This window comes from Emiliania huxleyi (assembly GCF_000372725.1).
Source record: "Emiliania huxleyi CCMP1516 unplaced genomic scaffold EMIHUscaffold_818, whole genome shotgun sequence".
In the NCBI taxonomy this organism is placed as follows: domain Eukaryota; phylum Haptophyta; order Isochrysidales; family Noelaerhabdaceae; genus Emiliania; species Emiliania huxleyi.
The window spans coordinates 1-11,110 of record NW_005195883.1 but is presented as its reverse complement, the minus strand read 5'-3'; the positions used below and the strand labels follow the sequence as shown (position 1 = coordinate 11,110).

The following is an 11,110-nucleotide window of genomic DNA, read 5'->3' as shown; positions in this document are numbered from 1 at the left end:
CCTCCCCCCCCCCCCCCCTTGGCCCAACGGCCCGCCCCCCGCCGCAAGGTGGTCGAGCCGCTGCCGGGAGGCCGCTCGCTCAAGCTGACCGTCGCAAAGTACTTCACCCCCTCGGGCCGCTGCATCCAAGCAATCTCGTACGCAAAGCCGCCGAAGCCCGGCGCCGAGCTCAAGGTCGCCGAGCCGAAGGCGGACGAGGCAGGCAGCCCGACGGACCGGGCGCCGGACGCCGCGCCGGCAGACGGCGACGACGAGGGCGCGGCTCGGCGCAGGCGGAGGCGGGAGTCGTGCGCGCAGCGAGAGGGCAGCAGTGAGTCTAACCCGCGACGAGTGCCTCGCCAGGCGGAGGCAGGAGTCGTACACGGAGCGGTCTCTGCAGCCGAACCCGGTCTACCTCACCTCGAACGGGCGAGAGGTGCAGACGGGCGGCGGGATCGCGCCCGACGTGGCGGCGGCGGGCAAGCCTGTCGGCGCGCTGGAGCGCTCGCTCATCCGTCAGGGCGCCTTCTTCCGCTTCGCCTCTCAGTGGCTTCGCGAGCACGAGGGGACGCCGACACAGCAGGCGCAGCTCCTCGAGTCGACGCGCGGCTCGGACGAGGCGCGCGCCCCGTCCCGCTCCCAAGCAGTGATGCCACAGGACGCCGTGACAAAGCCCAACCGAGGCCTGTTGGACCGCAGGCGTACCGCGACTTGTGTCTAGGAAGTGTCTAGGAAATGTCTAGGAAGTGTCTAGGAAGTACCGCAGGCGTACCGAGACTTCGTCCGCTTCGCGCGCGAGCGCTACATGGCGAAGCGACCCGCGAGCGACGCGTCGCTCGCATCCAAGCCGGCGGCGGAGGCGCCGAGCGCCGCCTCCGGCGCGCAGAAGGAGTCGCCGCCGAGCGAGGCTGGCGACGCCGACGGGTGGGCGGAGTCACCACGCAGCCCCCTCCCCTCGCGCCGTGGTCGGAGCGGGCCTCGGAGCGGGCCTGTAGGTGGGTTGTGCAAGACAAGCAGCTCGTCGAGCCCCTGCGCGCGCTCGAGAAGGCGCTCTCGCGCGACGGCGACGGGCAGCGCACGCGCTCCTCCTCCGAGCTGAAGGCGCTGCGGCGCGCTCTCGCTTCGGAGGAGCTCTCGCAGTTCGAGTCGCAGCACTCGCAGATCGCTGCCGACGTGCGCGAGGCGGTGCTCGCGCGGCTGCTGCCGCCGAGCGAGCGGCTGCGCGCCTTTCTGCGCGACGACCCGCAGGTCTGTACCACCGACGACCCCGTCCGCGACATGTCCGCGACACGGCACCGCGCGTCCGCGACACGTCCACGACACGTCCCCCAGGTGCTCGCCGCGCTCGCCGTCGCCAACGACGAGGACCGTTGCGAGGCGCCGCTCGCCCCACCCGCCAGCTCGCAATGAGTGATGGTCTCATTCTTCTTGATAGGCGCGCTACGAGGCGTTGCTCGCTCCACCCGCCGCCTACGCGCCCGCGTTCCCGGGCGACGACGCCACGGCGCGCACCACCGCGGACGCGTCGGCCAAGGCGAAGGCCAACCTCCGCTCCGCCAGCCGCCGCTCCAGCCTCGGCTCCACCGCCCGGTCGGATGACCCGCCCGGGTCCACGCCGCCGCCGACGACGCCGCGCCGCGTGGCGAGCGGCGGCGTGGCGCGCGGCAGAGTCTGGGCCGCCTGATTGCCTCTCGACGGTCTTCAGCTGCCTTGTCATACTTCGCCATGGCGTCCCTCGGCCTTCTCGCCGACTTCCCCCGCCGAGGAGAGAGAGGGGTCTTGCAGCATGCTGGCTTATGTGGTATCGGGTGTGGTCCTGTGGTCACCGGTGTGCACTTGTGGGCGGGTCAACTCGCCGGGCGGAGGAGATACTTGTGTGACGAGGGCCGTGATCTGCGTGAGAGCGGAGCTGCGCGGTTCCGTGATGCACGGCGCGCGTGCGCGCCGTCAGCTGCTGTGGCGGCGGGGCCTTCTCCAGTCTCTTGCATGTCTCGCGTGTGGCAGTGGGTCGGGACTCGGGTGTACGGTACGCTAATCAGGTATTCGTGAGCTGACAACTGGGTCTCTCGTTTTTGAGTTTTTGCGCGCCCTGGTTAGAGTACGCGCGCGGCCATGCGCACTTGGAGCACTTGGAGTGCAGTCATCAACCGCACATCCAGGGCCGGGGAGCTCAGAAGCGCACCCAGCGGGCCGGATGATTGGCATCGGGTTACGGGCTAGAGAGCCCTAGCCCCGGGGGTGCGCGTTCGCAGGGCAAGGGCCTTAAAGTAAACACAGTTCTCCGAGGGTTGGACCCGCGTACCGGGTTTCCCCTTAACTGCAGGACGCCCCCTCTACTCGGAGCTAGTGGACATTACACTGGACACCACGCCCAAACAGACACTTGCTTAGTCCTCGGTCCCGGGGCTCCACCTTCGGTCCTCCCGGGGCTCCGGTTCTCCCCGATTCGCTCTCTTGCTCGCTTGCCGAGCGTCATACGACGGCCGGTGTGGTCGTTTCCCTCGTTGTTGGTGTCGCTTCCTCCGCTGCCGCCTTTCGTCTTCGCTAGCCTCTCCCAGCTCCACCGGTTCTGAGAGTGTCGGCGGCCCGGCCGGGGTCACCCCGGGTGAGACCGGTGGCATTGGGTCGCGACCAGTTCCACCCCCGGGGGGTCGAGCCCGCTCTCCCTGGTTGTCTCGCGCCCGCACCCGCGGCCTCTCTATCGTCCTCGGCTCGCCCCCCCCCTCCGCCGGCTCCTCTCCAGGCTCGGGGGGGCGTGGCCCTCCCTGTGGAAGGTCGTGGTGGTCCGGTTGCCACTGCGACTGGCCTTCCCCTGGTGAGCCCGTACGTCCCGACTCCACTCTCAGAGGCCGCGTCAGCTCATCTCTCGCCTCCTCCGACAACTGACCCCAAGTCCCTTCCGGGGCCCTCCGGTCACGGCCCTCCGGCTCGCCGGTGGGCCCACTATCGTACCGCGGTAACTCCCCTCCCCCATCTCCTCCGCCCGGATACACCAGCCTCCGGCGGGGCGGTCCCGGACCCCCCAGGTTATTCCGAGCGGGTCCATACGGCGGCGGCCCCGCCGGCGGCGGGGGTGGAGGCGGTGGCAGGGGCGGCGGGTACAGTGGCGGCCCTCGCGGCCCAAACGTCTGGTGTGGAGCCGCTGGGGCGGCCCCACGACCCTGCAGCCGTTCCAGTGGCGGGGGTGGAAATGGCAGTGTGGGTGGCGGAAACGATGGCGGCACTGGCGGCCGCACCGCTTGGTGCAGAACCTCAGGGGCGGCTCCTCGACCCAGCGGTCGCTCCAGCGGCGGGGGCGGAGGTGGTGGTGGCGGGGGCGGGCCCGATGGCGGCGCCGGCCGCCGCACCTCCTGGGGCGGGGCCTCGGGGGATGCCCCCTGCCTCTGCGGCCATTCCAGCCGTGGCTCCACGCGTCGGCCGTCCACCCCGCTCGTGGGGGGGGGCCTAGCTCTCATCTCCCCTCGGGGAGGGGGGGGGGCAGGGCCCGGATTCGTCGACGGCCCCGCCTCTCCCCCCCCCCTCTCCGCATCAGGCCGTAGACCGCCCAGTAGTCGCGTCGCCTCCCCCCTCGCCTGGTCCTTCTCGATTCGATCCCGCACCGCCCGGATATCAAAGGCCGAGTTGTGTTCAGACAGCGGGCCCGCCGATGCCACCCGCCTCTTCACACAGCAGGCGTACGCCTTCAGCGCCTGCCCCCCCGACTGTGTCGGCCCCGGTGCGATGTCGTTGACGAGGTAGTCCTCTCCCTCCCACCGGAAAACCTGTCCAAGAAGATCTGTCGAGCCGACCAGTCGTTTAGCCAAGCCCCGCACCTCTCGTGCCTGTACTGGCCTGAGCACGCCGGTGCTGTCCGCGACCGACAGACCGATCGCCCTAAGTTCCGCCAGGACCGCCTTCTCGCCCGCCACCGCGGCCTCTTGGTCCCTCTCGGCTTCTCGGATCGCATCCTGTCGTTGTCTCACCCTGTCAGCTGCCGGTACGAACCTCACCGGGCTGTCTCGTGTCCTTCGTGGCAGAGTCCGTGTCGGGGGAGGCCGACCCGCAGGTGCAGCCCCGGCTCGGGGTGCGCTCGCCTGCTGTGGCGGCTGCCGCCCCCTCACCCCTAACCCGCCTCCTTGCCTCCTCTTCTCACGGACCACAGGGGCTGCACAACAAAAGCACACAAACACTCCCTGTCCCTGCATGGCTTGGCGTAGGCGCGTCCTCATCCCTTCCTCCGCCTCTCCTTCCACCCGCTCCGAGATCCGTTCCAGGATGTCGGATCCCGTCTCTCTCCTCCCCCCCGTCCACAGGTCTTGTCGCGGTCCGGTAGTTCGCCGGACCCCCTGTTAGAGAAGGCGTCACACGGTCGCTCGGCCGCGGGACCACCGCGCGCCGCCGCGAGCGCCGCGCCGTGGCCTCGTTCTCTGGCGAGCCCCAGCACGACCCCTCGCGGCCACTCGCGCCGTTGCAGCAGCTCCGACCCCGCCACTCCGGCTCCCGAGCGCGCGACGAGCACGAGGAAGAGCATGCGCATGGGCCAAAATCAGTTACGCTGCTAGCGAGCATGCGGAGCCAAATTTGTTTTTCCCAAAAGGCGGCGGATTTGATCCATGTTGACAGTGCCATCAAGTCCATCAAACAGTCGGTGCATGCGAGTGGCTGCAGGAGCGGCTCTTGTCCTCCTCCTGCTGGTCACCCTCGTCGCTTCGGGCTCGGCCTCGCGCCAGTTGGATCCTCAGGAACGGTTCGTGAGCGAGGCGGAGCTAATTCAGCAGCAGGAGCAGAAGATGCTGGCGGAGGAGCAGAAGATGATGGAGCAGGACGCCGGAAGAGACGACGCCGGGAGTGACCAGGCCACCTCACACCTGTGCCACCACCTCGCCGCACTTATGCGTACTCTCACCGCCCTCCTCTGTCTCTGCCGCACAAGGCGTCCGCGCTTTGGAGCGACGCGATGCGTCCGGTCGCCGGGGGCGGCGGCCAGCACGAGGCTGCCATGCGGGTCAAGGCGAACGAGCAGGCGGCCGCCTTCCTGCAGCAGTCGGGGCAGTGAACACACACACACACACACACACACACACACACACACACACACACACACACACACACACACACACACACACACACACACACACACACACACACACACACTGACACGCACATGCACATGTCATGTGCATGTACATGTGCATGTGCATGCTGTTGTGCATGTGTCAAACACGTGTAATCTCTAATCACCACATACACACCGCATTATAATGCGCGCGACCCCGGATCCGCTCCAACCTCCATTGAGCGTTGAGGCCCGCTACGCCGGCTATAAAGCCGTAATCCCGTATTTCTGCGCTTGTTCGACGTTTCGACAGTAAAAACGGTGGGGCGCATGGTGCATGGACCCACCTCAGGGATCAACCCTGTGTGCCTGACAAGTCGTTGACAAGAGTCGTGCTTGCAGTCCCCCGCTAAAGTAAAGGGCACGCTCTCCCAATCGCGTCTTGCGCGGTCACTCTCTGGGGTGTGGGGAGAGGCTGCACCCACACCTTTATAGTGAGTAACGGAAGGAGGTCTCTGTGCCTGCTCAACTCTCTCAGCAGGCGCGGCGCGACTGCGGACTGGCGGCCTCGCCCCCGCGCGGCCTCCATGTGGGCCGTCAGAGGTCGTGGTCGTCGGGGTGGTAGTACTCTTGCAGCAGCCGGTAGATGTACGAGGGGTGGTTGGCGCCGATGTTTGTGATGAGGAGCGAGACCAGCTCGGGCGGCACGTAGTCGTAGGCAGGGTTGACCACGTGCACCTGGTTCGGAATGCCACCCGTGAGTCAACGCCACACCTGGCCGTCCGCGGGGCTACAGGCACGCGCTGCGCCTCCTCGTCGACGCCTCCGTACGGCAGCAGCGGCTGCGGCGAGAGGAGCGAGTTGTACCTAATCAGCTCATCGAGAGCCTCTCACTCATGGCTCGCCAGGCGGCTGCGGCGAGAAGAGCGGGCAGTACTGCTCTGGGCCGGACGGGAAGAGCGGCGCGAGCTTGTACAGCCCGGCGCAAACCACGAGCGGCACCTGCGGAGCCCGCGCGGCGTCGCTGTCGGGCGGCGGCGGGCGGCAGGCGGGCGGCGGGCGGCGGGCGGCGGGCGGCGGGCGGCGGGCGGCGGGCGGCGCACCGAGTGGTGCTGCGCTGCGATGGCGAGGAGGTGGCACGAGGCGGAGGCGTACAACCCGCCGTTTGCCATCACGGCGTGCGCGCCGACGATCACCTTGTTGCACGCGCGACATGTGTTGGGCTAGGTTATCGTCATCATCCTCATCGCCGTCGGCATCACTGATCAATTCATCACCTTGTTCACGCGCGCCATCATCGCGAAGATCGCGCCGTCGGCGATAAGCGTGGTGGCGATGCCGGCCTCTGCCAGCCTGTGGACGTGTCGTGGACGTGTCACGGACATGCACATGTCACAGACATGTCGTAGCGACGCCGCCATCTGTCGCCTGGCCGCCGTGGCGTGGCCCTCGTTGGCCGGCGCCTAGTCATTCATCGGCACTACTGCCGCCACTGGCAGGAAGAGGTGGTGTACGTCGGCGCGTGCGCCGTCTGCGCGACGACGACCTCGAAGGGCCGCTTCTTGTGCGCGGCGCGGAGGAAGGTCTCGACGGTCGGGTCGCGCCTGCAGGGAGGTTCCAGGAAGGGTCGAGGAGATCTCTTCGGGAGAGGAAGGTCTCGACGGTCGGGTCGCGCCTGCACACTCGTCAAAGAGTCTGCTAGCACAGAATAGAATCGTCCGTCCGGCGGCGGTGCTCTCTCGCCCGTGTGTGAGGATGACCTCGTTGGCATGGATGTGCTCCGTCGCCTGGTGACTCACGGGTGACTCACGGGTGACTCACGGGTGACTCACGGGTGACTCACTCCCTCGTCGTGATGATCACAACTGAGACGACGTCGGTGTGCTCCGAGGCGGAGGGAGGCGTCGCGGCGTCGCAGGGGGCGTGAGAGAGCGCGGCGCGCGCGGGCGTGAGAGCGAGCGAGAGAGGGAGAGGGGGAGAGAAAGCGCGTGTGCGAGGGGCCCCGGCTCCTCGCCTGGTCCGCAATCTGCTCGTGCGCGGTCGAGATCTCCTCGTCGAGCTCGGTGATGGCGGCGTGGATCGGCTTCTTGAGGTCCTTGGCGGGCTGGCTCGAGTAGTCGGGCGCCTCCACCGCGTCCAGCATCTTCATCAGCGACGGGCCCTTCATCACCATGCTGCTCGCAGCGGGAGGCGCCGGCGCGTCGCCGCTGCCGCCGGCGGGCGGCACACCAGGCTCGCGCGAGAGGGTCGAGTCCTGCATCTCCTCGCGCACCTGCGCGGGGCCGACGCGCCGCCGGCTCAGCCCGGCCGCTGTCGGACTGCCGCCGACCTACTTGCGGGCCGGCTAGTGCGTCTCTCTCGCGCACAATGTGGAGCACCCGCCGCACCATGTTGCCGATGACGAGCTCGTGCGGCTGTGCCGCGATCAGCAGCTGGCCGGTGAGCTTGATCGAGCTGATCAGCCACGAGACGTCGCGCACCGCTGTGTGAGTCACCACCTCCCGCATAATCTTGAGCGCCTGCCGCGCCACGTCGGCGGACGTGCGCTTTTGCTGCCGCCGCAGCCGCGCGCTAAAGGCGCTGATCTCGCGCTGCACGACCACAGGGAGCTCGCCGACGCGCGTCGTCGCCGCGGCGGCCATCGCGAGAGATTGTTTTTTGGCTTCGAGAAGGGCGCCAGGGAGGGCCGCGCCGAGCGCGAATAAAAAATAAGCTTTGGCGTCGGGCACAGCACACAGCCATCCCTCCCTTGGCTTCGAGAAGGGCGGCGCGAATAAAAAAAGTGGGGGCTCGCCTGGATGTGAGGTTAATAACTGCACTCCAAGTGCTCCAAGTGCTCCAAGTGCTCGCCCGCCCTGGATGTGAGGTTGATGGCTGCACTCCAAGTGCTCCAAGTGCTCCCCTCGCGCACAGCCTCAGCCATCCCTCCTATCACCGCCTCTGCCACCCTCGGCGTGAGCCTTGGCCGCCTCTGTCAGTGTGCCCGTGATAGTGAGAGACTGCCAGTGAGAAGCCGGAGGAAGGTCGCTAGTCGAGAGAGATCGCCAGTGGAATAGGGAGTCCACCGTGCTGCGAACCTGTCGCTGTCCCTTTTGTCAGTAGCAGGAGAACTAGGAGAGCGCAACCAGCAGGAGGCCCGCGCCTGACCCTGTGCCGCCGGGTGCAACCTGTCCTATACGAGAGAGGAATCCCTGGGACCATGTCGTGTGGGTGAACCCTGCCCAGCCCCCCTCCGTGTCGCGATGCGCTCCCCGCTTCCGTTCCCCTGTGTCCCTGATCGTCCTTACAAGATCCTGCTCGCGCAGGTGGGGACCCTGTCCTTCTCCCACCCCTTGTTTGGTGTGTCCGTTTTATTTATTTATTTATTTAGCCATCCCTCCCTTGGGTTGTCTGTTTTCTTTCTTTTAGCACACAGGTAGAAACAAAGTCGCACGACACTGCGCACGGGACTGGCGCGCACTGGCACTAACACAGGCACACTACGGGAGCCGCCTAAGCGACTCCCGCAAGGGCGGCGAGGCACTTAGCTCCGACCTCCGTGCACTCGCCCGCCCCCGCCACTCTCTCGGCTACGGGACCGGCCCCAGCTTCGGCCTTCGGCTGAGGGCTGACAAGCGGCCGAGCCCAAATCACTGTGAGAGTCGTGATTTCTTGTTGGTTTTCAAAAATCTCTCAGGCAAGCTCATTCACAATCTGCTCTCTCTGCGATCGAAAGGGAGAATTTTGAGACAAAGCGGATAGAAAACAAAAACCCAACGCACTACTCTCTCACATGACAAGCGATCCCACGACAGCGATTGTGGGGACTACATGATCCCGTACGTGAAGGGTGGAGGGGCCCTAGGGGCCCGTCCGCAGACAGAGCTATAGGCGGCGCGGGCACCCCCCACTGGGGCCGAGGGTAAGACCTAGAGGCCGTTTGCCACTTGCTTGTTCTTGACGTCGTTGACCCAGTTGGTACGCATCTTGCGCACTTGGAGCACTTGGAGTGGCTGCAGTCGGCAACCTCACACCCATGCGCGCCTGCTTGTTGATGTTGTCGGCGTCGCCCGCCACCGCCGCCATGGAGATCTGCTGCGTGTGGTGGATGATAAAGGAGGAGAAAACACCGCGGTTGTTGAGATCCCTGTGGCCAAAGAGGACAAACACAACAGAAGCGCGAGCACCGAAGCGATTAGATCTACCTCTGCTTCGTCGGTCTGGTCCCTCACTCTTTGAGGTGTGCTAGTCGCTCGCTATCCCACATGCGCAGATGGGCTCGTCTGAATTCGGACGCCTGTGCTACCCTTCACACACGCTACACACGGTGTACTAGCACGGCGCATCCTGCGCCGTGCCCCATGACTGTCGATACTCCAGCATCACACCCTCTGTGCCACAATCGTGTCACGTGGACGTCCCTTAGTCGGCGCGTCTTGTCTGTCGCGATGTCCTAGACGTCGTGCCTTTCTGGTCCTTTACAATCCTTCAGCCAGCCACCCTCCGGCTCTGAGCCTCCGCGCTCAAACGTGGTACCTCCGGTGAGATGCAAACCGCCCACCAGGCCATGGCGGACAAACCCGCCACGCCCCAGCGCGATGACATGGCCACCGTCGCACTCGACACCGTCTTACTCGACGAAGAGCCTACAGCAGATCAGGTCCTTACTGCAGTCCTCGTGCTCATGGACTTCGTGGCATACGCCGGCGCCGCCGCTATGCCTCTGGATCAACCGTGAATTTCTGATGCTGCACGGCACCAACGCTGTCACCCTCCCAATCGCCACCGCCATCTTTGTCGTCACCATCAATTTTGTCCGCGGCATGCTCATCGCCGCCCGCTTTCCTCACAGCCTACGCATGCAAAGGGTACACTGCCTCTTGCGCTCTCGCGGCGGCTTGCGTGGCTCGCGTCAAGACTTGGGTCGCCTTCGGATCTGAGTCGCACCAACGCTCCGTCAAAAGCTCCGTCTGTGATGTCCACATGGCACCCCGGGGAGAAGCTTCCCACGAGGGGGACGAGCCGTTTTGCCGGCTCAATCGAGATCAGTTTGAACGACAACTCGCTTGAGACAGAGGAAGACGTTGCCGCATCGCCGCTCAGCTAGCCGCCGCCTTTACAATCCTTCAGCCAGCCACCCTCCGGCTCTGAGCCTCCGAACTCAAACGGGGCTTTCGAGCTTCGGAGCCCTGCACGCTCCGTTTGCGCCGAATTTTTTTGACTCAGGGCGCTTCACCGCCGCCTTTTGATGTAGGCAACCTCGCAGCTTCCCCCCGGTGAGCCGCCGCCTCCGCCGCGCGCGCCCGCACAGCAAGGCCTCTACGGGCGAGCCACTGGCGCTACTCGCTGCGGTGGCGGTGCCAGTCTCCCTCTCTCCCTGGTAGGTATAACGTGTGCAGATGGCTCGCTATCCTCCGCCGTCGTTACCGCCGCCGCCGCCACTGTCACCTCTTACGCACTGCGAAGGCCTCGAACAGACAAACAACGGTTCCGACGGGGACGACTTTGACCCGATGTACGTGGTCGGCGTCTCGCTCGCCGCTCTGTCCGCGCTCATCTCGAGCGTCGCTTTGCTCATCATGAAGCGTTCGGCGGACACCGAGGCCGGCCTCCCGCTGCGCCCGAGCTGCACGCACCGCTGGCGACGGCTCTGGTGGCTTGGCTTCCTCATGAATACCGGGTCCGAGGTCAGCCTGTCGGTCGTGGCGCTGGGCATGGCGCCGATCTCGGTGATAGCACCGATCTTTGGGCTCGCCATCGTCTTCAGCGCCGTCCTCGCGCGCCTGGGCTGGGTGCCGGGCGTCAAGGAGTCCCTCTCCCGCGCCGAGTGGGCCTCCATCGTCGTGATTGTGGTGGGGATCGGCCTGTGCAGCGCCTTCGGGCCCTCAACGGAGCACGAGATCGCGTTCGAAGACATCGGCAAGTACTTTGGGCGCGCGTCCTTCCTCGGCTACGCCTGCCCCGCCGCCGCCTTCGTCCTCTTCTGGGTCGCCGTGCTCCTCCCTCGCTCGCCCCTCCTCTGGCTGCGACCAGGCTCCAGGTACGCCAGCCCACCTCTCGATCACAGTCCACCTGCGCCTCCGCCGCTCTCGGGCACTTCGAGTCCGGAGCGAGCCA

General features: G+C 66.2%; 5 protein-coding genes across 5 annotated transcripts in view; 3 read left to right on the top strand and 2 right to left on the bottom strand.

The window, feature by feature from the left end:
- EMIHUDRAFT_446462 (hypothetical protein) overlaps positions 1-2,076 on the top strand; it is a 4,440-nt gene extending 2,364 nt beyond the window's left edge. The window contains exons 8-13 of the mRNA XM_005759055.1: positions 47-278; positions 349-598; positions 746-903; positions 975-1,227; positions 1,312-1,344; positions 1,415-2,076. Of these exons, the coding sequence (XP_005759112.1) occupies positions 47-278; positions 349-598; positions 746-903; positions 975-1,227; positions 1,312-1,344; positions 1,415-1,663 (1,175 nt within the window). The 3' untranslated portion in view covers positions 1,664-2,076. The remainder of the gene's footprint in view (positions 1-46; positions 279-348; positions 599-745; positions 904-974; positions 1,228-1,311; positions 1,345-1,414) is intronic.
- EMIHUDRAFT_249740 (hypothetical protein) lies at positions 1,966-5,014 on the top strand (the record flags this gene model as incomplete). Its single annotated transcript, XM_005759054.1, has 4 exons — positions 1,966-2,005; positions 4,317-4,606; positions 4,701-4,828; positions 4,909-5,014. 4 exons carry the CDS (start codon positions 1,966-1,968, stop codon positions 5,012-5,014), a joined length of 564 nt encoding a protein of 187 aa, XP_005759111.1.
- A 296-nt stretch (positions 5,015-5,310) lies between these two features.
- Positions 5,311-6,785, bottom strand: EMIHUDRAFT_431349 (hypothetical protein; the record flags this gene model as incomplete). Its single annotated transcript, XM_005759053.1, has 6 exons — positions 5,311-5,752; positions 5,815-5,881; positions 5,952-6,016; positions 6,118-6,210; positions 6,292-6,367; positions 6,508-6,785. The coding sequence occupies 6 exons, from the start codon at positions 6,783-6,785 to the stop codon at positions 5,612-5,614; spliced, it is 720 nt and encodes a 239-aa protein (XP_005759110.1). The 3' UTR covers positions 5,311-5,611.
- Positions 6,495-7,656, bottom strand: EMIHUDRAFT_249738 (hypothetical protein; the record flags this gene model as incomplete). The annotated part of the gene is made up of 4 exons (XM_005759052.1): positions 6,495-6,618; positions 6,858-6,898; positions 7,146-7,175; positions 7,381-7,656. 4 exons carry the CDS (start codon positions 7,654-7,656, stop codon positions 6,495-6,497), a joined length of 471 nt encoding a protein of 156 aa, XP_005759109.1.
- A 1,935-nt stretch (positions 7,657-9,591) lies between these two features.
- On the top strand, positions 9,592-10,980 carry EMIHUDRAFT_249736 (hypothetical protein; the record flags this gene model as incomplete). Its single annotated transcript, XM_005759051.1, has 3 exons — positions 9,592-9,861; positions 10,248-10,269; positions 10,460-10,980. Coding segments are annotated over 3 exons (813 nt in total), but the record flags the coding sequence as incomplete, so codon positions are not given.
- Positions 10,981-11,110: the final 130 nt, after the last annotated feature.